Here is a 26,803-nt window from a genome sequence, read left to right as displayed (position 1 = left end):
ACCAGATGAGGAATGTCAGTGTGTAGGAATTTACCTCCTTGCCCCACACCCTTCCAATAAGTAGCACAGCAGAACAAAGTTATGTGCTGCAATCATCATAAATCAAAAAATGGAATCATCCAAAGTAAGTGGCTACTATGCTTAAATCTGTTACTCAGTCAAAAGCCCAAATAGTTGGGGAACACTCCTTTTAAAAAAAATGTCAATACAGGGGTCACTTTAAAAGGCATTTCCTCATCTCTTGCAGGAACAATGCTGTTTTCAAGATGGGGTGTGCATCATGTGAAACAAAGTATGCTTCACTCCCACCCCTGCCGTGCCACGAAAGACTGTTCATGTATGTAGACTTGGTTGATTAAAATTCATGTTAATCTGCTAAAACCAGACTCCCCCAAATAAGCAAAATCTTGCAAATGCGCATAGACAGGGTGCAGAATTCAGCTTTTGTTTGCCATTGCAAAAGGTGTGTTAAATAGTGTAGAGTGCAGATAAACATGGATCAGATTTCAATACTGAAGGCCCTCAGAAATCAGTAAGATGTTTACACGGAAAACCTTTATTCATAATTTTGGAATCTTACACCCCTGCCTGATGAGGCACTTTCTTCCTAGTGTCCTTCAGTCTGATCACTTCCCCCTCTTGTACGTTTACCTGCAGAAAGACCATCGAAGTCTCTCTGACATGCCAGAGGGGTGCTTTATTTCACATGGCCCAGGGGCTCACTTTCCCCTGCAGGCGAGAGGGGAGGGGAGCAGAATTGAGAGCGCTGTCCACTTGAGGGTGTTGATGAGAGCCAGTAGCAAGAGGCTTCAGACTTCACAGAGCGAACTCCAAGCTGCAGATCTCTGGGCAGGGCGTCTTTCCATCAGCCCCAAACCCTCCGATGAGGTAGAGCTTGTCATTGCAGAGGCAGGTGCGGTGGCCAACTCTCTTCTGGCCCCGGTTGGAGCAAGAGAAGTGAAACCAGTTTGCTGGCGAAGACCCTGAGAGAAGAGACAAGCTCTGTGAGGTTCTTGGGAGAGGCTTCCTATCCCATCAACTCTAGCTGCTGGTTGGGTGCAAAAGAGGCTCATACCTGAACCTTCTGTGTGTGGAGAGATGGGATAGGCCAAGTTGTCTTGGTTAACAGTTGCTTCAGTTCCCCCCTACATTTTATCTGAGGAGTACTTGTTCCTCATCGTGGCTTGCTAGGCGTGCAATTCCCAATTCAACAACCCTATGGGCAAGTGAAGAATTGCCGTGGGGGGTGGGAGATGCTACATAGCTGCAGAATTTACATGCGTGGTTCTAATAAGCGCCCCCAAGATTTGTCCCAGCTTCTGGCCAGAGAGATTCTTTGCACAAAGATGCCACTTACTTGCATCATGGATGTAAAGATCATTGCAAATGGCATCCCTGCCGGTCGATAAAGTCTCTCCACCAAAGATGACAGCAAAAGGCCCCACCACGGTGCAAGATTGGTGCCTCAGGCCTTTGGGACCCTGCCGGGATCCCTTTTCAGTGCTGACCAAGCGAGAGAGATTCTCTGTCAGCCCAGGAGCATGGACAGAATCAACCTGAGGGAGGGAAAGGGTGCGGCAGACTTTGAAAAGTGCAGAGAGACAGAGGCTGTATAGGTTTAAGCGCCACTAAATTCTTTTATTAGAATGTTGTGGATTAAAAATGCTTAATTTTATTGAGAGAATATGGATTGTTAAGCGGAGGGACTGGATTCCAATGGGGCAGGATGGTTGAATGGACGATGTTGAGGACAACAGGACAGGCTGAGAATGCCAAGAGCAGTAGGAGCTTGAGGGTAAAGCATGGGGAGAAGAGGGTCTGATGCAAAGGGGAGGAAGGTGGCACTCCCAAGAGGCTCAATTTCACATCCTGATCTGAACCCATAAGAGCACTTTCCACAGTACTAGCCATTTGGACCCTACGATTAGCAGGGGAGGCCTTGGTGGTGGTGCCTGGCAATCCCTGAGATCACTGGGTGGAAGTATGTTTTTAATTGCAACTACTTTTAGGTTGTTGTTGTTTTTTTTAATATAGTGGAACCTTGGTTCTCGAACGGCTCAGTTGACAAACAAATTGGCTCACGAACGCCGAAAACCAGGAGGTAAGTGTTCCTGTTTGCGACCGTTTTTCAGAAGCTGAACATCTGACATGGCTTCCGCTTGAGTGCAGGAAGCTACTACAGCCAATTGGAAGCCACGCCTTGGTTTTCGAATGTTTCGGAAGTCAAACGGACTTCCGGAATGGATTATGTTCGAGAACCAAGGTACCACTCGCCCTGGCCACCTTCAGGAGGAAGGGAGGGATGCAAATAATGAAATAAAATTGCACTGGTTTGGGGATTTGCAAGGGTGAACACCAGAAGTTTGCTTATACTGAGACAATTCATCTTGTTCACCATTGTCAACACTGACTGGCAGAGGCTCTACAGGAGTTTTATCCCAGCCCTGCCTGGCAATGAATGTGGAACCTTCTTCAAGTAAAGTAAGTGCTCTACCACTGAGCTACAGCCCACCTCCACATACACACATGAGGGGATCTCGGCTTTCCTATTTCTGCAAGGCCACATCGTGCACCCACCCCACTCACACTCACATGGATTTTGCTTTTCCCCCAGTGTCCAGCTATGTCGAAGTCAGCAGAGTCACGCCCTCCAAAGACCACCAGGTTGTAGCCACTGCTCTTCCCGCTTGGGGTGGTTTCGCGCAGCAGCATGGCAGAATGGCCGGCCCGGGAGGCCGTGCGCGATTCCTCTTCTTTGTACCTGGCAACAGGAGGAGAGAGGCAAAGGATGCTCTTTTAAAAATAATATTTTTTTTTATTAAAAGTTTTCAACGTAAAATACAATGAAAATCACACTAATCTAGAAAAGAAAAATAGAGAAAAGCAAAAAGAAACAAAGAAAGAAAGAACAAAAGGAAATTAGAAAGCCCTCTATGAAGAACTCAAAGTGTGTACATGGTTCTCTCATTTAAACCCCACAACAAGCCTGTATGTTAGGCTTATAGGCAGTGAGTGAGCTCAATGTCACCTAGTGAGCTTCATGGCTGAGTGGGGACCTGGACTTTGGTCTCCCAGGACCAAGACTAACCACTATGCCACATTGGCTTTCCTATACCAGAGGTTGGACTCGCAACTCCCAGCAGCCATTGTGCCCAATGGTCAAAGATGGTGGGAGTTGGAGTCCAAGAACATCTGGAGGATTCCCCTTGCTTGCTAGATCTATCAGATGTTTACTTAAGTCTGGCCTGGACCATCTAAGATTGTAGGTGCAGCCACATAAAATAAGAAGAGATTGCTGAATCAGGCCAGTGACCCATCTAGTCCAGCATCCTGTTCTCACAGTGGCCAACCAAATGCCTGTAGGAAACCTGCAAGCAGGATCTGAGCACAAGAGCCCTCTCCCCTCTGGAATTCAGAAGCATTGGTGCCTCTGACGTAGGAGGCAGAGCATAACCAACACGGCTAGTAGCCATTGCTAGCCTTCTCCATTTGTCCAACCTTCTTTTAAAGCCATTCTGTGTTCTGCAGTTTTAACTATGCGCTGTGTGAAGTACCGTATTTTTCGCTCTATAGGACGCATCTTGTTTTAGAGGGGGAGAACAAGAAAGAAAAATTCTCCCCCTCTCTGCTCAGAGCCCCTTCAGCGAAGCGGCAGGAGAAACGGAGCCCCTTCCATTTCTCCTCCCGCTTCGCTGAAGGGGCGCTGCGCAGCTCTCCCTCTCTGCTGAAGCCAGGAGAGTCTTGCTCTCCTGGCTTCAGCAAAAGGAACCCAAAGCCTTCGGACCCAAGTTCCCGCTGCACTCCGGAGGCTTCAGGCGGCTATCCCTGAAGCCTCTGGAGCGCGGAGGGAGCGCTCCCTCTGCGCTTCGGAGGCTTTGCGTTGCTCCTGAAGCCAAGGAGCCTGCATTCGCTCCATAGGATGCACACACATTTCCCCTTAATTTTTGGAATTAATACGGTACTTTTGAATAATACGGTACTTTCGAAGAATACGGTACTTTCGAAGAATACGGTACTTTCTTTCATCTGCTCTGACCCTTCCAACATTCAGCTTCTCTAGATGCCCATGTGTTCCAGTGTTATGAGAGAAGGTGGAAAACCTTTGTAGGACTGAAGTCCTTGCAAGCAGCTCAGTATTCTGGGCAAGGTCTTACCAGTAGGTCTTGCTGGCAGGGTTGAGATGCAACGTGAAGATGCTGGCGTAGCGCCGCTGAGTTCGCAGCCCGCCCTCGCGGCCCACCACCCGTGCCTCATGGTCCGTGAGCTTAGTGCAAGTGTGGCTGCTGAGCCCCACGGGGGCCTGGTTGGAGGGCCCCGCAGCCCAGCGTTCCCACTGCCCCCGTTCGGCATCAAAGCAGCACACGTCAGAGACCCGGCGGGAGCCGTCCCAGCCCCCCACCACGCACAGAAAGCGGTCAGACAGGACCACAGCTTCATGGTGGCTCCGGCGGTGCTCGCATTCGGGAGCCATCCTTTTGACCGTCTGGAGTGAGGGGTCGAAGGCCACCACATCCCCAAGGGGCGGCTCCTGGGTCTCCTGCGACTTCAGGCCCCCAAAGATGAGGAGCTTGCCCTGCACCACATTGCATGAGTGGAATGCACGGCCGAGGAGGTCACTGCACACCACTGGCCTCCACTCCCAGCTGCGGCCGGTGGCTGCCATACCAGGTTTGACCTGCAGGGGGCAAAGCAAGAAGGGTCAAGGGACCAGGTGGTGGACAATCCAAAGAGGGTTTTATTTATTCATCTTAATGAACTGTAAATAGCCATGTTGGAACAAACCTAAACAATTACAAGTAAACAATTTTTTCTTGCAGGAAAGAGGAGAGATGTGGAGATTACCAACAATAAAAAATACAGACAGGTCTTATCTTAGATGCCCAATGAAACAACACTCCTTCATAAACTGGCTCTCATATCACTTCTGTCTCCTCTGTGCCAGGCTAAACTTACCCAACTCCCTCAACTTCCCAAGTCTCCCAACTTCCCTGGGAAGGGGGATTGATTGTTAAAACCACTCTAGCAACTGTAGCTCTAAGAGGGGGAACAGGGGCTTCCTAACAGCTCTCAGCACCCTTAACAAACTACAGGTCCCAGAATCCTTCAGTGTATGCCATGACTGTTTAAAGAAGTATCATAGTGTTTTAAATGTATGGCCGAACTGACTCCACGAATGTGCTACAATACACCAGATGTAAATAGACCACTTCACTTAAACAATGAACTGAACTGAAAATCTACCCTTACGATACACAAACAAGCATATGCATCCTCACCCCTGACACGCTCTTCCTACCCCTCCAAAAACTAAAATAAGAATAAACTTTTTTTTTTTGTACTTGGGTTTAAAAAGTCCCTGCACCACTGAGCCTAAACTGAAAATCAATGCCCCTTTCCCTGGCTGCCCCCACCAAGCTCAGGTCATTTTACCAAGGCATGCCCAAAGGCAAGAGCAGGAACAACAAGCATGTTATACCAGGAACAGGTTAAGAAAGGGTGCCCTTCCTCTGGTAAATAGAAAGGGTGGAAGCATTTGTGCAAGGAGTTTGGTGCAATTAATTTTGTTTTGTTTTAAAATGCATCCTGTCCTACTCCAAAATAACGTTCCTCCTCTTCATATGGTAGCTGTCAGATCACAAACTTCAAGGCTTGTCTCCCCCCACCCCCCCACCCCCCGCCGGCAAAAAGAAAAAGCTTATTGTGCACATGCTCACAAACACCTCTGAGCACACTGCCAGGGTGTGTTTTCCAGTTATGCTGGATAAATGTCCCTCCCCATTCCCCCCCAAAAAACCTCTCAAACCAGATTTGTGTGTGCATGCAGGAATGGCTGTGTCATCAATCTCAGAAACAGTCATTTGGGCCTACCTTAAAAGAAGAAGCCACTGCAGAGCAGAAAGCCTGGTTGCCTAGCAATGGGCAGCCCCTAGCAACCCCATCATGTGTCTTGGCAACCGATTCTGTGGCTTACAGGAAAAGGCAGGCCCTGCCAGACAGCATTTGCTGAGTGTGGTAAAGTTAGCAGGAGCATTAATAATCCGGGTGTGTGTGTTTGTTTTACGGCCGGCATAGGAGCGTCACGAGGAATCTGGAAAGAATTGGGATTTGCCGAGGAACAATAACCATTGATGGCAAAAATGATGAGCTGGGGGTGACAGGGGGGAATTGGAGGTGGTAGTATCATAGAGCTTCCTTCGTTGGTTTTCAAAAAAGTTGGAACCGTGAGCTGTAGTTGTGCTCACTAGAGCTGCCAGACCTCTGGGATTGACATGAAGTATCCAGATTTGCCTGGCCCCCTCCAGGTGGCAGGGGTAGGGCTTGAATCTCCAGGTGGATGAGAGTGCATTAAAAAAAACCCCACAAAAGCAAAATTAAGAATACTGTGTGTGCAGCTTGCAAGCTTCAGCCTGCAAATTATTGCATAGAGTCTTGGGGTGGGGTCTGCCCTTCTCTGCACCATCTTCCCCTCTTCCAATTAACCTCCACCTCTGAAAATTATTGCATAGATTCTGAGAGGATGAGGGTTTGCCGTTCTCTGCACCCACCTCCCTTCTCCCAATTCACCTCCATCTCCAGGGTGGTGGCAAGGAGCACAGAAGAAGACTCACCAGGGGCCATCCCTAGATCTCAGGTTTGAGGCCTGAAAGCTCAGGATCTGGGATGCTCCTGACCTGGCAACCTTCATGTTTACATTCCTGTTTTCTGTACACACTCACTGCATTCCCAGTGTGGGATTTTTAACCCATGTTCACACAATGCTGTCTAAAATGTGCATGTATTCTGTACAGAGCTGGATTAAGCCCTTTAGAGGACCTAAGCACTGAAAAGTTTATGGTCCCTCCTTCACCATATGTAATTCAAAATAAAAACGATACTAACCTGTAAAATAATTCCCCCCCCCCAAAAAACTTACATGTACTGCATGCTGAAATGTACATACATGGGATCTGATTCCCTTGTATTATTTTGATCAACGTTAGTAGGATGCCCCAAGGAATTGGTTTTCCCATTGGGAAATAATTTATTTAAGGGCATTTATATGGTGGATGTTCCTGAGCATCTGCACAGTGCCCTCCAAAGGCTTTACTGGTTTGGGGGCCCCTCCAGAATGTTTTAATGTGCTTAAGTTCTTAACCATGTTCGTGACACAATAATAGTGCCTTGGTTTGTTCTGCTTTAGTTTGTTCTGTGATGCTTCCACAATGCTAACACATTCCTGCTGTCCAGAAAGGCTACAGTGCCACAAAACTGCGACAAAAATAAACCATAGCATTTGTGGCATAGAAAGCTACGGGTTTTCAGCAAGAAATGATGGGATGTGCATGGATTGGAAATGAAGCAGTGTGACCACTCCAAAATGTCTGCAGACACCATAAATATTTAAAGGGGAACACCGGTGAATGCTCTGATAGCATCATGAGCACATGAATGTCCAGTAAAAAGATGTATGGAGGGGCCCTTTGTTGTGGTAAATGTCTTATAGAAAACAAATACTTCATTATTATGTTTATATCTTACGCAGTGGTTCCTGGGGTCAGAACTGCCAACTCCCCTCTGCCAGCCCAGAGGGAAAGTTAAAGACCCTGTGTTATAAATGGCTCTTTGACAAAATTCTCCCTGAAATTTATTCATTTGTTACCAAAGAGGGTTGCTATTCCCATGCAATCCAGAGCCATTCTTCTTCTCTGCCTTTAACAGATACATGGCAGGCAGAAATTCAACAGGTACACCCCCCACCCCCACCCCACATAGAGATGTGGCTATATGGAGAAAACTGTTGAGTTTCTGTTTCCTATGGAAGGGGATCAGAACAAAGCAGCCCCCCGCCCTGAAGCACCAGGAAGGAGAAGGACTGTTGACAGTACACAGAATGACTGTTTGCAGTCACTTTGTAAGGTTTTGCTCCGTTCCTCCTGTCCCAGTGACCTCCAGCCTCTCCCCAGCTCTCTGTGGCCTGCTCAGGTCAGAACTGGTTTCAGAGCAGAAAGCGGTCGTGCCATACCTGTTTGCCTGACCACTTTCCCTGTATAATAATAACATTCCCCCCCCCCAAAAAAAGTAGGAACACCGCCCCGCCAAGCCTGACTAAACCTTGAGAGCAGAAGGAGAGGTCAGGCTGATCTGAACATCCACATGCGAGGAAGGACTTTCTCACTCCTCGTCTCCAAATAGTTTGGCACTTCTCTTCCAAAAGGTAAGGCTTGGCCTTCAGGAATTCAGTGTGGGTGGGAATGGGTGCTGTTCACAGCTTTGGACTACAGTTGCCAATAGTGTGTTTTCCATGTGTTTCTGATGGGGCTCCTGTGCCACTAACGGATGCATGACAGGCTGGTGAATATTTTTCCAGCCGCTTTATCTCCACACAGAAACAGCTTTCACCGGTGAGCATTCCGCCTGCGCTGCACAGAAGCCCCAATAGAAAAAAATGAAAGTTGGCAACCATAGCAAAATGTACACTCCAGCTTAGGCGAAGCTTTTCCCCAGCAGTGATCCACCATTTGAAGATGTGTGGGGACAGGGATGGGCTGCAGAGGGGTTGCTGGGTGCTGAAAGACTCAGGTGCAAGCCCCTGGCACAACACCACACTTGCTAATTTTATATGTGCTTTCTGTCTGGGCAGATTAAGATGTTGGGTGACTGTGGTCTTACCAGCATTGCGCTAAACTGCCCTGTGTGAGCATATTTTATATACAAAAGTTTCTGAAAGCAGCAGGAAATCTGAAGCTCAGTGCAAATGACCCAGAGCATGGGTCCCCCCCCACCCCCTGCTTTGATTCATCCTCCCACCCCATTTCTGATGCAGGTATTGTTGCCGTTGAAAGTCCTACCCTGCGGCCTCATCTCACCTTCCAGAATCATGGAGTTCTCCAAACTTCCGAAGATTGGGGATGCAGAGAAGGAGAGTGAGATGGGATTTGTGCATGGTGTCTCTGGACCAGGTAGGTTCTCTGGCACTTGGAGAAACTTAATAACCAACAACCAACAACCAAAGTGGAAAATAGGAGCAAATGAGTTTACTCTGTAATGAATAACCCAATTTTGCCCTTTGTGTAGCAAGGCATGTTAGTAAACCAAACTGAACATAACACTTCCTTCTTCTTTTTTTAAAGTTTGAACAGTCAATGAAGCAACATTTTAAATCTCTGGATTGTGCTAACTACAAACAAGGATAGGGAACCTGTGGTCCTCTAATATTTTTTTTATTGGACTACCATTCTCAGTATCCCTCTCTCTTGGCTTCTCAAAATGTTAACACTTTCTGCAACATTTGTGGTTTAAATAACTGGTAGTTTTGAAAGAGGTGGGGCTGGGATTGGAAGGGAAAGTCTGCTTCTGTCTGCACTGCTAGAGTCAAGATGGCCTGTTCAGCACAAGGTTGCTTTCCCCCTGGGAAAGGAGCAGGACCATAGCTTTGCTGGGGGAAATGGAGTGCTCCTGGATCAAACATTGCCATTGGAGGCTCAGGTGACCTCAGTGGTCAGGAGTGGTTAGGAGTGTTTAGGGAAGCTTTTAATGTTTGACGCATTACTGTATTTTAATATTTTGTTGGAAGCCGCCCAGAGTGGCTGGGGAAGCCCAGCCAGATGCGCGGGGTATAAATAATAATAATAATATTATTATTATTATTATTATTATTATTATTATTATTATTACTACTACTATCATGAGTGCTTCTTTCCAGCTCCTTTTAGAGAATAATGACTTGGCCACTGTTCTCCATGCTCTCTTAGCTTCCAGACTGGTTTACTGCACAGGGCTTACGTGGAGAACTGAAACGCTGAGATTTGTTTGTATCATGGTTTGCAAGCCCAGTTATCTGCACATGTGTAACTGTGGTTTAAATTAAGGCAGATACTGAGGGCCGGCACTAGCTGGAGAAGCAAGGAAGCAACTTGTGATCGAAGGTGGGGTGACTCTCTCTTTCCTTCTCCCCACTGCCAGTGGTGATTGCCTGCAAGATGGCGGGGGCTGCCATGTATGAGCTGGTGCGCGTCGGACACTTTGAGCTGGTGGGCGAAATAATCCGTCTGGAGGGTGATTTGGCTACCATCCAAGTCTATGAGGAGACCTGTATCTTTCTGGAAAGGGTGAAGATGATGCCTCCTCCAGCTTTTTAGGCTCCTTGTCTCCTTTGTCTCCCTTCCTCTGCCCTGAGTCTACCTGCTCCCTTTACCTCCTTCCCTCCCTCCACAGTCCCTTTCGAGACTTGTGTTTCCATCTCTCAACCACTTTTGGGCCTCGTCTTCCTAAGACACACGTCTCCTGTGTTCCTGGTTGCAAGGAACACCTCTGACCTTTGACTTCTACAAGGCTTTTCGTAGTTCAACGGATTTACAAATTCTGTCGGGGTTGTTCTCCATGCTGCCTTTTAAACTATGACTGGGCCCGGTCCCTATGCTGCCCCACCTTTTCCTCCCTTAAATCTGGAGGTTCCCTGTGCTTGGAGAATCCAAACAGGAATGCTACATCAATTTAGGAGGAAGAAAATGCAGGATAGCAGTAGATGGAGGGGAACGCCACATGGTCGAGGGGGAATCAAAGGAGGCATGTGGGGTTCACAAACCACCTTCAGCCAAGGTACAGAAGGGCCCATTGCACCAATCATTGGACTCAGCTACATTAGTTTTTTTTTTAAGGGTTTCAAATGCATTATAACACTATGACACCAGATGGCGCTGTAGAGCCCAGTACTTCTGCAATGTGATTTCTCATTATGAGTTTTACACTGTGTTTTCCTGAAACAATTTTTTTTATGTTTCTGGATCCAACCATTGTTTCTTCTTGTTGTTAATCCCCGCCCCCCAGACACAATCACGTGTATGTATTGAAATCACTATATATATATGAGGTATGGGAGGTGCAGAAATTTGAAAGAGGAGATATAACCGAATAATGTTTAGCACACATAAACAGCCAGCCATTGCTCTAACGGTGTTGTGGGGACTCTGATTACATTTCAAAAAAGTAATGACTCCATTGTGGCGCGGTCACAAGGCACAAGTGAAGACTGTCCTTGGAAGTATTAAGAGCACGAGAAAGGCCTGCTGGATCAGGCCAATGGCCTATCTGGTACAGCATCCTGTTCTCACAGTAGCCAACCAGAGACCTCAATGGGAAACCAGCAAGCAGGACCGGAACACACAGGTTCTAATATTGTAAGAGGGGAAGAAATTTTATTCTCCGCCTGCTTTCTCCACACCATTCAGAATTTTATAAATTCGCATCATGTCTCCTCTTACCTTTCCAAAAGGCAAAGTTCGTAGCAGTACCTGTGCAAAGGTAGACGACAACATTGGAGTATCTATTTCAGGTCAGCCTGGCTGGGAAGGAACCCCATTGCTCCCCCCTTCTGCCCTTTCTTTGCTCTCTGTTATCAAAGTCTTTTTCCTGAGTAACTGCTACAGCGGGTGTTTGCGTGGGGGATCCCGTGCTGAGGACTGGGAAGCCGCTCTCGGTGGAGCTTGGCCCAGGCATCATGGGGTCCATCTTTGACGGGATCCAGCGCCCCCTGAAAGACATCACAGAGCTCACCAAGAGCATCTACATCCCCCGGGGCATCAACATCTCGGCTTTGTCCAAGGACCTGAAATGGGAGTTCAGTCCCAGTCCAAACATCCGGGTAAGAGACACGCTATTGGTTTTGGGACGCAACAAGGCCCTGGGCCATAGGGATGAGTTATGAAACCAAGGGGGCAGTGGCCCCAGAAAGTTTGGGGAACCACTGGGCCTTAAGGTGAGCTTCCTGGCTGAGTGAATATTGGAAGCTGGATCTCTTCTACCCTAATCCAACTTTCTGTCTACTCCAGCCTGCTGGCTTGCAATAGGAACATAGGAAGCTGTCTTAAATTGAATCGGGCTATTGGTCCATCTATCTCAGTATGTATTTCCTGGCAGTGGCTCCCCAGGCTTTCAGACATGGGAGGTGGGTCTCTCCCAGCCCTAACATGGAAATGCTGGGAACTGAACCCAGGTGCTTTTGTAAATGTTTGATTTACAGGCTGATGGCCAGAAATTTAATAATGAAAAAGTGCAAGATTGTGTGTGTGTGTGTCTCACTAGGAAAATAACCTATGCCTACGCTAAGGCTGAGGTTCAAAGAAGAACCAGAGAACTAAAAAACACCTGATAGATAAAAAAAGCTCACGATGCACAGAGTTTCTTTAAAGCCACAAAGACCATCTATGGGCCAATAAATCATGGCATATGCCCCCTATGCTCAGCAGACAGTATCACACTTATAAAAGATAAAGAAGTTATTTCACTGCGCTGGAAAGAACATTACCAACATCTCCTTAACCACAACCCCCCCTGTAGCTACTGAGGTCCTCTCACAAATTCTGCAAAAACAAGTTAGAGATGAGCTTGCAGTATCTCCAAATCTGGGAGAGTTGTGTACAGCTATTAACCAAATTAAAAGCAACAAAGCCAGTGGACCTGATGGGATACCTGCCGAAATCTTCAAAGTGGGCGGAATTTGAACTTACACAACAACTTCACAAGCTCATCGAAAAAATCTGGGAAAGAGAAGAAATCCCAGAAGACTTTAGGGGTGCCAAAATTATCAATCTCTTTAAAAAAGGTGACAGAACTGATTGTGGAAACTATCGAGGCATAGCTGCGGCCGGCAAAATTATTGCAAGGATCTTAGCAAACCGTCTCATAACAATATCCGAGGTGACCCTTCCTGAATCCCAAAATGGTTTTCAGCCTTCTAGGGGGACAGTGGACATGATTTCATGGAAGACAATCTTACTCAGCTATGAGTGATCGCCAAAGAAGACGTGTGTGTGTGTGTGTGTGTGTGTGTGTGTGTGTGTGTGTGAATCAATTCTGATTTGCCGCAATCTTCGTAATAGTAGACTAACATTTACTGTAGAATCATCGAACTGTAGAGTTGAAATGGACCCAAAGTGTCAACTAGTCCAGCCCCCTGCAATACAGGAATCACGTTGTGATTGTATTGTGTTATATGTCCATGCAATGGAATGTAAATTTTATAATGTGTAAATCTTTTTATAACATTTTAAATAGGGGCATTTCATTCATTGGCCAGAATGCTGGAAAGTTAACTCCTTATGAAGGCTTTGGGCAGTGGACACTGCCTGTGTGTTCTCCCTTATATCTTCTCAAATAAAAGGCTAGAAGCTCACTTTAAAAAGAAGAAGAAGAATCAGACATCCAGAAAAGTGGCTTCAAATCCTTAGTGGGACAGTTCCCCATAGGCATTCCTGCGGCAACATAGCTGTTGATTTCAGTAGGTGTTTCTCATACATTTCAAAGCCAGTTTTCACACTCATGAGGATTAGAAGTTTGCTTTAAATGCAAAGACAAATGAAAGCTAAGACTCTCAGGATGCTGAACTGTACAGCCATTTCCCCCTTATGTGACTTCTCTGTGCTTGTGTGAACTCTCACAGAACACATCCAGCCCCTGTCTTGGGTCTGCTTTTATGTTGAGATCCTGTTGTGCTTCTTAATCATTTCTGCTGTTCTCCTTTCTACTTCTTTAGATTGGGAGCCATGTAACTGGCGGCGATATTTACGGAACAGTGCGCGAAAACTCCCTCATCAAGCATATGATCATGGTGCCCCCCAGGTGCCGGGGCACAGTCACCCACGTTGCTCCGGCTGGGCAGTATGATACTTCAGTAGGTAGTGTTTTATGTGTGCTTCTTCTATGCAGATTTATTCGACTAATTGGCTAAAACTTGTGCATTAAATTGACTGGGAGTTCTGTAATGGGTTGACACTGTTACTTTTTAGCCATACAATGCAGACGTTGACATTTTTCTAGCCTTCCCTTTTAATAGTGATGATGTAAAGGTAAAGGACCCCTGGACAGTTAAGTCCAGTCAAAGGCGACTATGAGGTTGCGGCACTCATCTCGCTTTCAGGCCAAGGGAGCTGGTGTTTGTCCATAGACAGCTTTCCAGGTCATGTGGCCAGCATGACTAAACCGCTTCTGGCCCAATGGAACACCGTGACGGAAACCAGAGTGCACGGAAACGCTGTTTACCTTCCTGCCGCAGTGGTGCCTATTTATCTACTTGCACTGGTGTGCTTTCAAACAGCTAAGTTGGTAGGAGCTGGGAAGGAGCAACGAGAGCTCACTCTGTTGCAAGGATTTGAACCACAATCCTTCCAAGTGGCAAGCCCAAGAGGCTCAGTGGTTTAGGCCACAGCGCCACCCGTGTCCCATAGTGATGGTAATAACAGCGACAACAATATAAAACATTTATGTAGCCTTTTAGAGCATCCAATGCACGTCACATTAGCTCAGGAATCATTTGAACAGCTCTGTAAGGTGGTAGGCCGTTGTCATTCTTATTATTCCGACGTTGTAGAATGGGAGGTGGAAATAGTGAATATGGGCTGAAATGGGAGATTTTGAACAGCCAACCTTTGGCAACTGCACCGTGGCCACTCTCACCCCTGTGCCTTTCTCCCCGAAGGATGTGGTGTTGGAACTCGACTTTGAGGGAGTGAAGGAGAAACTCACGATGGTGCAGGTGTGGCCCGTCCGGCAGATCCGTCCCGTGTCAGAGAAGCTCCCGGCCAATCATCCGCTGCTGACTGGCCAGAGGGTCCTGGACGCCCTCTTCCCGTAAGCCAGGGGTGGAGCTCTTTCAGCACTCACATTCATCTTTCAGGGGCCACATGCCAGTAATGGGCAGGGCCAGAGGGAAAGAGGATCCTGATTCTCACTGCAATTACATCTTCCACCAGACGCCAAACCATTTTGGAGGCTGGGCGGGCTGGGCTGCAGAACCTTTCCCTTCCCCGCATTATCCTCTCCCCCCACTTCTTCCCACAGGTGTGTCCAAGGCGGGACCACAGCCATCCCAGGCGCCTTTGGCTGTGGCAAGACAGTCATCTCCCAGTCGCTGTCCAAGTATTCCAACAGCGATGTCATCATTTACGTGGGCTGTGGCGAGCGGGGCAACGAGATGTCTGAAGTGCTGAGGGACTTCCCTGAGGTGAGATCAGTGGAGTGGGCGGGGCTTTGTGCTGTGGGCGGAGCCATCCTGGTCCTTTGCTCCCAATTCCTTATTCCTTAAGGCAAACATAGCATTATTGTGCACTGCCCCAATCTCTAGCTCTCCCCACCCCACCCCAACCCACAAACTCTTCCCTAAACCACCCCCCCGCCCTTCTCCTGCCCTGTAATCACTTTGCTTCCTTTCTCAGCTGACGATGGAAGTGGACGGCAAGACGGAGACCATCATGAAGCGCACCTCGCTCGTCGCCAACACGTCCAACATGCCTGTGGCCGCACGAGAGGCCTCCATTTACACAGGTGAGGCTGCCCATCTCTCGCCCTGTTTTAGGAAATGTATAAAAATGGCTCCCTGGCATCCAAATAATCCCACTGTTAGTTCCATACGATGTCAGCCTTCTCCATGAATGCTCCCCAGCTGCAAGGAGTGGCACCAGCCAGGCCACTCTCTGCTGGAGACAGGATGCTGGGCTGGGTGAATCTTTGGTACCCTACAACAGCTTAGGCAAAACTGAAAATGCTGTCCCCACCTCCTCCTCCTTCTCCACAGCGGCAAGATCCACACTCCAAGGAATGGGATGCATGCCGCTGCCTCCCACCCTCCCACCGCTGTCATGTGGTGGGCAGGCAGCACACAGAGGCAGGTGTGCGGCCCACTCCTCAGAGCCTGGATCTGCCACTGCGGGGGGCGGGGCGGGGGCCTACCACCTGTGGCATTTTCCTCACCTCACCTCACAGGCAGGCAGGCCCTGAGCCGAGATCATCTTGTGATCCCTGCATTTGGGGTAGGGAAGAGATGTTCTCTCACGCTATATTTTTGGAAGATTTCTTGTCTTCCCGGCTCTTCTGCTTGAGACACTTGCTCCTCAGAGGGATCTCCTCCCACCCACAATGCCTCTCTCTCTCTTTCTTTCTCTTTTCTGTTTACCCCACCCCATCCAGGGATCACACTCTCAGAGTACTTCCGTGACATGGGCTACCATGTAAGCATGATGGCCGACTCCACTTCCCGCTGGGCAGAGGCACTCCGTGAGATCTCTGGGCGTTTGGCTGAAATGCCTGCAGGTAACCCTCTTTTTGTTTTTCGAGACTTCCCTCATTTCCCAAGTCTAGGGGATTTATATAGGGTGAGCATGGGACAAGCAATCCTGCCCCCCTGACTCTTATTTATTTATTTGTATTTATGTAGAGCCTTTGTACCCCACTCTTCAGTCAGTTTAAAGACTGTCCCTGCCCACAGGCTTGCAGTCTTAAGAAAAACATGACACACAAGGGACGGGGAGACACCAAAAACATTACAATGAAGGGTGCCTTCCTGCCTGATGTCCGTGGGCAGGGAGTTCCAAAGTGTGTAAGTTCTTCCACACACACACACACACACACACACACACAAATGCAGAACAAGTATTAAGTGGTAGCTGGAACAGTGCCAGTTCAGTATAGAATTCTGGAATTGGAAGGGACCCCAAGGGCCATCTAGTCCAACCCCCTGCAATGCAGGAATCACAACCGCATTATATGTCTTTAGTCACCAGGTGAAAATGTTCCTCTTCAACCAGGCCTTTGGCTGATTAATATTCTACGGCATTCTTAAATGTGTTTGTGGCTGTGGGGGTTATTGTTTTGTTTTAGCTATTTATTTTGCGATTTTATCTGGTATCTTTATCTTGTGAACTGTCCTGAGACCTTTGGATGAAGGGTGGTATATAAATTTTTCTACTACTACTACAGAATTCCTAACAGCCATCTAGCCTCTGTTTAAAAACCTCCAGTGAAGGAGGGCATCACTTTCTGAGGGAGTCCATTCCGCTGCCCAACAGCTCTTGCTGTCAGAAAGTTCTTCCTAATGTTTAGTTGGAATCTCCTTTGTTGTAAATTGATTCCACTGATTTGGGTCCTACCTTCTGGAGCAGCAGAAAGAAAGCTTGCGCCGTCTTCCGTGAGAAAGCCCTACAGGTATTTGAAGATGGCTAGCCTATCACCTGAAAGGGACGCGGGTGTCGCTGTGGTCTAAACCACAGAGCCTAGGGGCTTGTCGATCAAAAGGTTGGTGGTTCAAATTCCTGCGGCGGGGTGAGCTCCCGTTGTTCGGTCTCTGCTCCTGCCCACCTAGCAGTTCGAAAGCACATCAAAGTGCAAGTAGATAAATAGGTGCCGCTCCAGCAGGAAGGTAAACAGTATTTCCGTGCACTGCTCTGGCTCGCCAGAAGCGGCTTAGTCATGCTGGCCACATGACCCGGAAGCTGTACGCCAGCTCCTTCAGCAAGTAAAGCGAGATGAGCACCGCAACCCCAGAATCACTCGCAACTGGACCTAGCGGTCAGGGGTACCTTTACCTTTTAGCCTATCACCTCCCAGGCTAAACACCCCAACTCCTTCAACCATTGCCCATAAGGCTTGGTTTCCAGGCCCTTGATCATCTTGATCCCCCTCCTTTGCACCCTGACATCAGGCAGTCACCTTCAATGTAATCTTTTCAGTGCCTCCCTGTCCCTTATCCTTTGTGCACCATTTTTTTCTTACACTGTAAACCTGCACACCATTATTATTATTATTATTAGTAGTAGTAGTAGTATACTGTCTGTCATCTGGAGATCACAGGGTGGTTCACAACATAAAAATACAAAATGAGATGGCCACCACTTTGGACAGCTTTGAAAGGGAATTAGGCAAAATCCACGGAGGATAACCATGGTTACTGGCGATCCTGGCTCTGTGCTATCTAAATCCAGGCTGCTGTGGAACAAGAGCAGAAGAGTGCTGTTGTGCTCAGCTCCTGCTCGTAGGCATCCCATGGGAGGCACTGTGAGAACTGGTGATGGGCTGCTGACCTTGTAGGACTCTTCTTACGTTTACATTCTTATATTCCAGACAGCGGGTACCCGGCCTACTTGGGTGCCCGCCTGGCTTCCTTCTATGAACGGGCTGGGCGTGTGAAGTGCTTGGGGAGTCCAGAGCGGGAAGGGAGCGTCAGCATTGTTGGAGCGTAAGTTTCTTTTTTTAAAAAAATATTTTTATTTTTCCATATAAACACAATACAACAAACATAAACATACAAAAACAAAAACAAAACAAGAAACATATATCATTTCATGTCCTAATTTCATATCCTATCTTCCCCGACTTCCTCATGCTTCCCCTTTCTGTATTCCAAATTCTTATCGATTGTTCAGCAAATCTTCCCTTATTTTAATTTAAATTTAGACTATTCTTCCTTGTTTTCCTTGTCTTAACCATTGCTAATAGTAACCATTTACTTTCCAGTCCAACATCATTCTAACTTTCATTAACTTTATGATATTTCTTTAAATAGTCCTTGAATTTTTTCCATTCTTCTTGCGCTGCTTCTCTTCCCTGGTTTCGGATTCTGCTCGTCATTTCTGCCAAGCCCATGTAGTCTATCACCTTCATCTGCCATTCTTCCAGTGTGGGTAAATCTTGCGTCTTCCAGTACTTCGCAATGAGTATTCTAGCTGCTGTTGTAGCATACATGAAGAAAGTTATATCCGTCTTTAACACCCCTTGGCCGACAATACCCAAGAGAAAGGCCTCTGGTTTCTTGGGGAAAGTATATTTAAATACCTTTTTAAGTTCATTATAGATCATTTCCCAGAATGCCTTAATCTTCGGGCAGGTCCACCAAAGATGAAAAAATGTACCTTCAGTTTCTTTACATTTCCAACATTTGTTGTCAGGCACATGGTAAATCTTTGCAAGCTTGACTGGGGTTATGTACCACCTATATATCATTTTCATAATGTTTTCTCTTAAGGCATTACATGCCGTAAATTTTATCCCGGTGGTCCACAACTTTTCCCAATCAGCAAACAAAATATTATGACCAATGTCCTGAGCCCATTTAATCATGACCGATTTAACCGTTTCATCTTGTGTATTCCATTTCAGCAGCAAATTGTACATTTTGGACAAATTCTTAGTACTGGGTTCTAACAGTTCTGTCTCCAATTTTGATTTTTCCACCTGGAAGCCAATTTTACTGTCCAGTTTAAACGCTTCATTAATTTGATGGTAGTGAAACCAATCTCTCACCTTCCCTTTTAATTTCTCAAAACTCTGCAATCTCAATTTGTCCCCTTCCTTTTCCAAAATTTCCCAGTATCTTGGCCACTTGGACTCCATATTTAACTTTTTAACTGCCTTAGCTTCCATTGGCGACAGCCACCTTGGAGTTTTATTTTCCAGCAAGTCTTTATATCTGTCCCAGACATTTAGTAGTGCTTTTCTGACAATATGATTTTTAAAACTTTTATGTGCTTTAACCTTGTCGTACCACAAATATGCATGCCACCCAAAAATGTTATTAAAACCTTCCAAATCCAAAATGTCTGTGTTTTCAAGAAGTAGCCATTCTTTCAGCCAGCAGAAAGCTGCCGCTTCATAGTAAAGTTTAAAGTCTGGCAGGGCAAACCCCCCTCTTTCCTTTGAATCCGTTAGTATCTTAAATTTAATTCTGGGCTTTTTGCCCTGCCAGACAAATTTAGATATGTCTTTTTGCCACCTCTTGAAACAATCCATTTTATCAATTATTTGCAATGCTTGGAACAAAAACAACATTCTTGGCAATACATTCATCTTTATAGCTGCAATACGGCCTAACAAGGAAAGCTTCAAGTTGGACCAAATCTCCAAATCTTTTTTCACTTCTCTCCAAGTTTTTTCATAATTATCTTTAAACAAATTCACATTTTTAGCTGTCATATTTATACCCAAATATTTCACTTTTTTAACCACAGTCAACCCTGTCTCATTCTGAAACCTTTCCTTTTCTATCTGTGTCAAATCTGTGTAAGTTTCACCCTTGCCCTACCAAGGGTGTGGTTGGAGAGAAGTGAAGCAGGGGACTCCTAAACCTGGTTAAAGATCTCTGAGTGGATAAACCGACTGCCTTTCAAGCAATTAATTGATATCATTTACTTATTTCAACACCTCTCTAAAGGTGCTTAACGTCGGTGACAGACAAGTTTCTATTGAGTAAGAGAACTCTGGGTGGTTTTTAAAGATAGCACCTATTATCTAAAATCCAAAACCAGGAAAAGAGATAAGCCATCTTCCTTCCTTGCATTGAATTTTGCGTCACGTAATTTCTGGTTTTTGTAAAGCTCTAGGTCTGTGCATGTTGGTATATTAAAAATAATATCAACGTTCTTTAGTGTTTGCAGTAAATTTTATTTTGTGAGTTTAGCACAGCCTCGTGTCAGCCTGGTGGCCTCTGATATTTTGGGCTAAAGTGTCCATCAGCCCCAATCGTCAAATCCATTCATTTTGATGGCTTTCTCCACCCTAGTGCCCTTCAGAAGTTTGAAACTACATCTCCCACTAGCCCTCAGCCAACATGGCCCTTTTGCACTCCACCTCCCATCAGCTCTCAGCTAGCATGGCCATATTGGACCACAACTCCCATCAGCCCCAGGGTCAGTATTAGACCAGGTGCTCGGTATTCCTAAGGTCCCAGGTTCAGTGTCCAGTCCTGCTTTCTTGTTTTAAAAAGACCTCTCTGTGGACTCAGGTCGAATTTTACACACGTCTCCTTTTTCAGACTTGCAAGAGGCCTGCATGTTTAGTAAGTAGGTATCTGTTGGTTTCATACCTGGCGTGTGCTTGGCCACAGCTTGCCAGCTTCCAGTGGGATCAGATCCTCAACTGAGCTCTTGCTGGGAGTTTCATCTCACCTTTCCCATTGACTCCTAGGGTCTCCCCTCCTGGCGGTGACTTCTCTGACCCAGTCACCTCAGCAACGCTGGGGATCGTTCAGGTGAGTCTCTCTCCTAGAGTGTTGCCAGCTCCTTGACACTACCTGACATGGTCCTGCTAACTCCTCACCTCCCTTCTGGTCCTAATAATTCCAGGTCTTCTGGGGGCTGGACAAGAAACTAGCTCAGCGAAAGCACTTCCCATCAGTGAACTGGCTGATCAGTTACAGCAAATACATGCGGGCCTTAGATGAACACTATGAGAGGCACTACCCGGAGTTTGTCTCCCTGCGCACTAAGGCCAAGGAGATCCTGCAAGAGGAGGAAGATCTGGCAGAGATTGTCCAGCTGGTTGGAAAGGTGAGGAGGAGAACAGAAGGGTGTCTGCAGAGGGAGGAGAGAAAAATCATTACTCATCAATTTGTTTCTGTTCCTTTAAAAATCTTCATTTGCCTCATTATCGCTTCAGTGGGATGGTATTTGTGCCATCACAAATTTTTCACCATTCCAGTTTGTTGAGACCACGGGCCTTGCATTGCCTGTAACCCCGGCGCTGTAGCTCTGTGCCTTGAAAGGATTAGAGGAACCTGATTTTGCAGTTCATTTTGAAAAGTCACAGTGATGTGAGTGCAAGCGTATTTCAAAATCTATTGTTAACTCAGATGCTGAGGCATTGGAACTCTGCAATTGGCCATACTCAAGCCACCCAGACTGCTAAAATAGACATCTTACAGGGTTGTTGTAAGTATTCCTGATATAAAATATGTGAAGTGATCAAAACACCCCAAAATGGCTACAAAGCCCTGGAATCTGTTTCCAATCGCAGCAGGGCTTAAGCCTAGATCACTGACTATGCACAGTGTGCCTTGCATTGCTGCACTTCCCTGTTGGGGAGAAATGAAGCTGGGTGGGGAAGCTGGGATTATGCAAAGAATGCCTGGAAGAAAAGGTGTAATTTCCAGGCAGGTTTGAACCTCGGCACCTCTTCTTTTAAGCACCAAGTGTTTTGTTTGAGAAAGATGGCAGGCAGGGCTATTGAAGGTGCCTAGGTCCTGATTCTTCTCTTTCCCCAACCTCGCTCTTTTCCTGCTGCTGCTCCCCATTTATAACTATTCCTTTTGTCCAGGCGTCTCTTGCCGAAACGGACAAGATCACCCTGGAGGTGGCCAAACTGATCAAGGATGACTTCCTGCAGCAAAACGGCTACTCTTCCTATGACAGGTAACCCCACACCAGTCGACTCAATATTTGGACCTCTCTCTTTCACACAGCACTTTTGCCCCCAAGTTCTACTCTCCTCGTTTAGCTCTGCCAAGGTGTTGCTTTTCTGTAATTAGCTGAAAACAGAATTAAAGTGGAGTTCCAACACAACACTTCAATGCAGCACTATATTGTTCAGCAGGGATGAGGAGCCTGTGGCCCTCCAGATCATAGAACTGTAGAGCTGGAAGGGATTTCCAAGGGTCATCTAGTCTAACATCCTGCAATGCAGGAATCACAGCTAAAGAATCCCCGACAGATGGCCATTCAGGAAAGGAGAGCATCACTTTCCAAGGGAGTCCGTTCCACTGTCAAACAGCTCTTATGATCAGGAAGTTCTTCCTAATGTTTAGTCGTAATTTCCTTTCTCATCATTTGAATCCATTGTTTTGGGTCTCCAGAGCAGGGGAAAACAAGCTTGCTTCATCTTCCATGTGACAGCCCTTCAGATATTTGAAGATGGCTATCATATTGCCTCTCAATCTTCTTTATTTTATTTTATTTATTTTATTTTATTTATATACCGCCCTATACCCGGAGGTCTCAGAGCAGTTCACAGAAAAGATCACAATATGTAAAATCAAAATAAGAACAATAATCCAATAGCCCCACCCCCCCAAAAACCCCCACATATTAAAAGGGCATAGGATGTCAATCAGATCAACCAAAGGCCTGGTTTAAAAAGGAACGTTTTTGCCGGGTGCCTCAAGGTGTATAATGAAGGTACTAGACGAACTTCCCTGGGGAGAGCGTTCCACAGATGGGGAGCCACTGCAGAGAAGGCCCTTTCTCGTGTTGCCACCCTCCAGACCTCTCAAGGAGGAGGCACACAAAGGAGGGCCTCAGAAGATGATCTCAGAGTCCAGGTAGGTTCATATGGAAAGAGGCAGTCCTTGAGGTGTTCTCCACACTAAGATGTTGTTGGACTCCCATCAGTCGCAGCCATCATGCCCCTAAAGATAAGGGGTGATCAGAGCTGCTACCCCACAACACCCAAAGGGCAAAAGGTTCCCTAGCCCTGTTGCACAGCAACTCCTTTCCAAGATTCTTCAGTGATGTATCGACACGGAAGTGAGTCTGATCAGCACAAAGCATTTCCAATGTTAATTACAAGTTTCCTGTCTGTGGGCCCTACCCATACTATTTCCTTGATTATTCATCCTTTCCACTTTTCTGTAGCAAAACAAATGTACCTTTTCTTATTTGACAGGCATAATGGTACGCAGGTGATAGGTTTGGGGAGGAACTCCCTACATATTGACATCAGGCAGGTGCTTTTTGACATCTGCTAAAACATTTTTTGTTTAGACAAGCCTATATAGAAAGTTGAAGTTGATGTGAGTTTTAGTCTATTGTTTTAATTTTTCAAGTCTTAAATTATTGCCAATTTTGCATATTGATAACTTTGTCCTTCTATCTTTTTTGTAAACCACTTTGAGAGTTGTTGTTTTTCACAGTCAAGCGATGTACAAATTTTATGAAACAAATAACTAAGGAGGGTGCCTCCCACAAACAGCACCCCAGTAAAAAAAAAATCAAGACGTTCCACAGCACCTGCACTCAGATTTATTCGCTCACCACCGAGCGTGTATTAAAGTACTTCAAAGTGCCTCTCAATTCCAGGTTCTGCCCTTTCTACAAGACAGTAGGAATGCTCCAGAACATGATTGGCTTCTATGAGTTGGCCCGCCATGCAGTAGAGTCCACTGCTCAGTCCGAGCACAAAATCACCTGGGCTGTCATCCGCGAGAACCTTGGGGAGATCATGTACAAGCTGAGCTCCATGAAGTTCAAGGTGAGGCTGGGCCGTCTACCTTCAGTTTAACTAGCTGATCGCAGCTTCCCTTTTATTTCTACCTGCCTCCATCCTAGCAGAGGCGGTTTTAGGGCGGTGCAACCTGTGCAGTCATACTGGGTGCTGTGCTGCAGGGGGCACCAAAACAGTGCTTTAGAACGGGGTGTGAGAGGTGGGGGGGGGGGAGGAGAGATTTTAGTGTCACATAGGACACTGTTGAAATTTGAGAGCCCACCCAGAGATGGAAATAAGAAAAAGTCCCTACCAGAATGGAATGGCAAACCAAGCTGTTGGACTGTGCCGAAATGGCAGAGCTGACTGGAAGACTCAGGAACCTAGAGGCCAAAACTTTATAAAAGAACGGGGGGGAATTATAAGTTATTTAGGAGACCACTGTAAGAAGATGGAAACTTTGACAGGATTTTGGTTCAATTTGTACCATGGACAATATGGATTTATATAATATTTAGAGTATGGAAGAATATGCAGTTGTAAATGTTTAAAACAGGAGCCCATGGAGTGGGTGGGGAGAAGTCACAAGAGTCGGAGTGATCTCTGTATATGGATATATATTTGGATCTTTACAACTTTGTATTTGTAAAATCAAATAAAAATAATTTCTTTAAAAAAAGAAAAAGAAATTTGAGAACCCAAAGTCTGCCACTGGTCCTAGTAGCTCTTTTCTTTTCTCTTCTCTTCTCTTCTCTTCTCTTCTCTTCTCTTCTCTTCTCTTCTCTTCTCTTCTCTTCTCCTTCAATGTGTCTTCAGCCTGCTATTCATAAATCATGGTTTGTCTCTTTATCCAGGATCCAGGGAAGGACGGAGAGGCAAATATCAAAGCTTACTACGCCCAGCTTAGCGAGGAAATGCAGAATGCCTTCCGCAACTTGGAAGACTAAAAAAGGAGGACTTGGAGTACTCAAAATTTTGAGTGATTTGCAGCAGGACTTTTCACATTTCAGGGTGGTGGCGATGTAACAGCTCCAATTAAGAACTCATTGCTAAGAGCTCATTTTTTCATGTCAAATAGGGGGCTGGGGGCTGATACCATCACAGTTTGTAACCAGCCACGTGTGGCTGTTTGGTAGCAGTTGTAATATTGGAAGCAAAGGAGTCAGGTGCAAACCTTTGGATTTGTTTGTAAGTTTTTAATTTGCATAGCTTGAATAAATTTGAGTATGTGGTTTATCCATCTATACTTCTGCGTAACTCATTATATGAAAACGTTAACAAAAAAAACTGTATCGATGGCGTGGTCAGATGAGGTGGGATATGACTGGTTAAACTGTGTGCTCTGCTCAATTCCTAAATCAATCCTACTGTCAGAGCTTTGCAGACCCTGAATCCTATTGAGGAATGCTTAATTGAGAACAAGGAATGTTAGCACTCCCAAAATGACAAAAATCAGGTGAGCTATCAGAAGAGAGAGCAAGAATAAGTACTTAAACAGCAGCTTGTCCTTTTACAATTCCCAGGGAGGGATGGGTGGGGCAAGGCATTTGGAATAGCTTTCCCCCCACCCGGCCCCGATGTCTCTCCCCATAACAATACCTGCCACCAGCATTTTGTAGTGCACCCTGCATGAAAGTAAATGTGCCACAAGTGGACGGCTTAGAAATCTAGCAGCTGGTCCCCTTGTTTCTTGCCATTTGGGCCCCTTTTCCTTCTTTTTATCTTTGCTCCCACACTCCCTTAGGGGTAAAGAGGGGGGCAGCTGGTTCTGGGTTAGGCCAAGTATTTTCTTTTCCCTGCTAACCCTTTCTCACCTCTCTTACACTCCATGTTGTTGTTCAGTCGTTTAGTTGTGCCTGACTCTTTGTGACCCCATAGACCAGAGCACGCCAGGCACTCCTGTCTTCCACTGCCTCCCGCAGTTTGGTCAAACTCATGTTAGTAGCTTCGAGAACACTGTCCAACCATCTCGTCCTCTGCCGTCCCCTTCTCCTTGTGCCCTCCATCTTTCCCAACACCAGGGCCTTTTCCAGGGAGTCTTCTCTTCTCATGAGGTGGCCAAAGTATTGGAGCCTCAGCTTCAGGATCTGTCCTTCCAGTGAGCACTCAGGGCTGATTTCCTTCAGAATGGAGAGGTTTGATCTTCTTGCAGTCCATGGGACTCTCAAGAGTCTCCTCCAGCACCATAATTCAAAAGCATCAATTACTCGGCGATCAGCCTTCTTTATGGTCCAGCTCTCACTTCCATACACACTTATACTCCGTAGTTAAGAACAAAAACTAACCATATGTGAAACCAGGGATACCCATATCTGTTTATTTTACGTATTGATTGATCATATTTGTATCCCAATGTTATCTCCAAGGAGTGCAAGGTGGCATATATGATTCTCTTCCTCCCCATTTTAGCCACACAACAACCCTGCAAGGTAGGTTAAGCTGTGAAGGCAGTGACCAAGGTCACCAGTGAGTTTCATGGCTGAGCAGGGATTTGAACTCTGGTCTCTCCTGGGTCCTAGTCTGACGACCAACCACCACACCACTCTCTTCATTCATTCATTCATTCATTCATTCACTTCTCACAGATGTGGCTGCTCGCTGGCTGCATCTCTGCATGATTTACTGCTCTGGCTGTCTCCTCCTACAGCAAAATGATCTGTCCATGGCAGAGGCTGCCTGCTGTGTCCTGTGCATTTCTCTTTTCCGTCAGAACGGGGACTTGAGCAGAGACTCAACTGGAGGATTCCACTGACCGTGGGTGGCTTGTATACACCCTACATTTCATTTCAACAGCATGCTTCCCATTTTAATTGGGGAGTGGGGAGGACACACAAAACGAGTGTGGCTCAGCCAAATAACAATTGGGAAGCATCTTCTAAACAATGCAACAACTGATCCCTGTGGGTCATGGAAAAGGGGGGTTTAGAGGGTCACAGGATCTGCCTGCCTTGCTTATTCCCACCACAAGAGAATGGGCTCTCTCCCCCCCACCCCCCAACCCAGCACCTGGTCTTCCACACATCCTGCATCAGCAAAAGCCTGCAGAGAGGGAAAGTACGAGATGCTTCCTGGCTATTGTCAGCCTGGT

General features: G+C 46.4%; 2 protein-coding genes across 14 annotated transcripts; one reads left to right on the top strand and one right to left on the bottom strand.

The window, feature by feature from the left end:
- Positions 1–533: 533 nt before the first annotated feature.
- Positions 534–11,339, bottom strand: KLHDC9 (kelch domain containing 9). 6 transcript variants are annotated; one of them, XM_083589400.1, is made up of 5 exons: positions 11,241–11,339; positions 4,155–4,675; positions 2,593–2,761; positions 1,358–1,556; positions 534–983 (listed from the first exon to the last, which is right to left on the bottom strand). In XM_083589400.1, exons 1-5 carry the CDS (start codon positions 11,292–11,294, stop codon positions 817–819), a joined length of 1,110 nt encoding a protein of 369 aa, XP_083445526.1. In that variant the 5' UTR covers positions 11,295–11,339; the 3' UTR covers positions 534–816. The 6 variants fall into 6 exon arrangements, with proteins under 6 accessions (XP_083445526.1, XP_083445530.1, XP_083445529.1 ...); XM_083589404.1 differs by lacking the exon at positions 11,241–11,339 and adding an exon at positions 5,869–5,959; XM_083589403.1 differs by lacking the exon at positions 11,241–11,339 and adding an exon at positions 5,593–5,851.
- LOC310750956 (V-type proton ATPase catalytic subunit A-like) lies at positions 5,910–24,957 on the top strand. Of its 8 annotated transcripts, none has more exons than XM_083589381.1 (16): positions 5,910–6,012; positions 8,060–8,194; positions 8,804–8,939; positions 9,943–10,071; positions 11,406–11,620; positions 13,511–13,648; positions 14,453–14,604; positions 14,815–14,977; positions 15,189–15,297; positions 15,940–16,062; positions 17,869–17,983; positions 20,707–20,770; positions 20,865–21,068; positions 21,835–21,929; positions 23,592–23,763; positions 24,570–24,957. In XM_083589381.1, the coding sequence occupies exons 3-16, from the start codon at positions 8,858–8,860 to the stop codon at positions 24,660–24,662; spliced, it is 1,854 nt and encodes a 617-aa protein (XP_083445507.1). In that variant the 5' UTR covers positions 5,910–6,012; positions 8,060–8,194; positions 8,804–8,857; the 3' UTR covers positions 24,663–24,957. The 8 variants fall into 8 exon arrangements, with proteins under 8 accessions (XP_083445507.1, XP_083445504.1, XP_083445510.1 ...); XM_083589384.1 differs by having other exon boundaries at positions 5,930–6,012; positions 8,063–8,194; XM_083589380.1 differs by having other exon boundaries at positions 5,942–6,042.
- Positions 24,958–26,803: the final 1,846 nt, after the last annotated feature.

This window comes from Podarcis filfolensis (assembly GCF_964270895.1).
Source record: "Podarcis filfolensis genome assembly, chromosome: 16".
Taxonomy (NCBI): domain Eukaryota; kingdom Metazoa; phylum Chordata; class Lepidosauria; order Squamata; family Lacertidae; genus Podarcis; species Podarcis filfolensis.
This window is presented reverse-complemented; position numbering and strand designations above follow the sequence as displayed.

Excerpts from the sequence above, each read along its gene's own strand:
- KLHDC9 (XM_083589399.1), bottom strand. The coding sequence starts at position 5,533 with ATGCTTCCACCCTTTCTATTTACCAGAGGAAGGGCACCCTTTCTTAAC. Across the intron at positions 4,676-5,476 it reads CCTTTCTTAACCTGTTCCTG|GTCAAACCTGGTATGGCAGC; the intron begins GTATAACATGCT and ends TGCCCCCTGCAG. Across the intron at positions 1,557-2,592 it reads GGGGGAAAAGCAAAATCCAT|GTTGATTCTGTCCATGCTCC; the intron begins GTGAGTGTGAGT and ends TCCCTCCCTCAG.
- LOC310750956 (XM_083589378.1), top strand. The coding sequence starts at position 5,941 with ATGTGTCTTGGCAACCGATTCTGTGGCTTACAGGAAAAGGCAGGCCCT. Across the intron at positions 13,649-14,452 it reads CTGGGCAGTATGATACTTCA|GATGTGGTGTTGGAACTCGA; the intron begins GTAGGTAGTGTT and ends TTCTCCCCGAAG. Across the intron at positions 21,930-23,591 it reads GGCTACTCTTCCTATGACAG|GTTCTGCCCTTTCTACAAGA; the intron begins GTAACCCCACAC and ends TCTCAATTCCAG.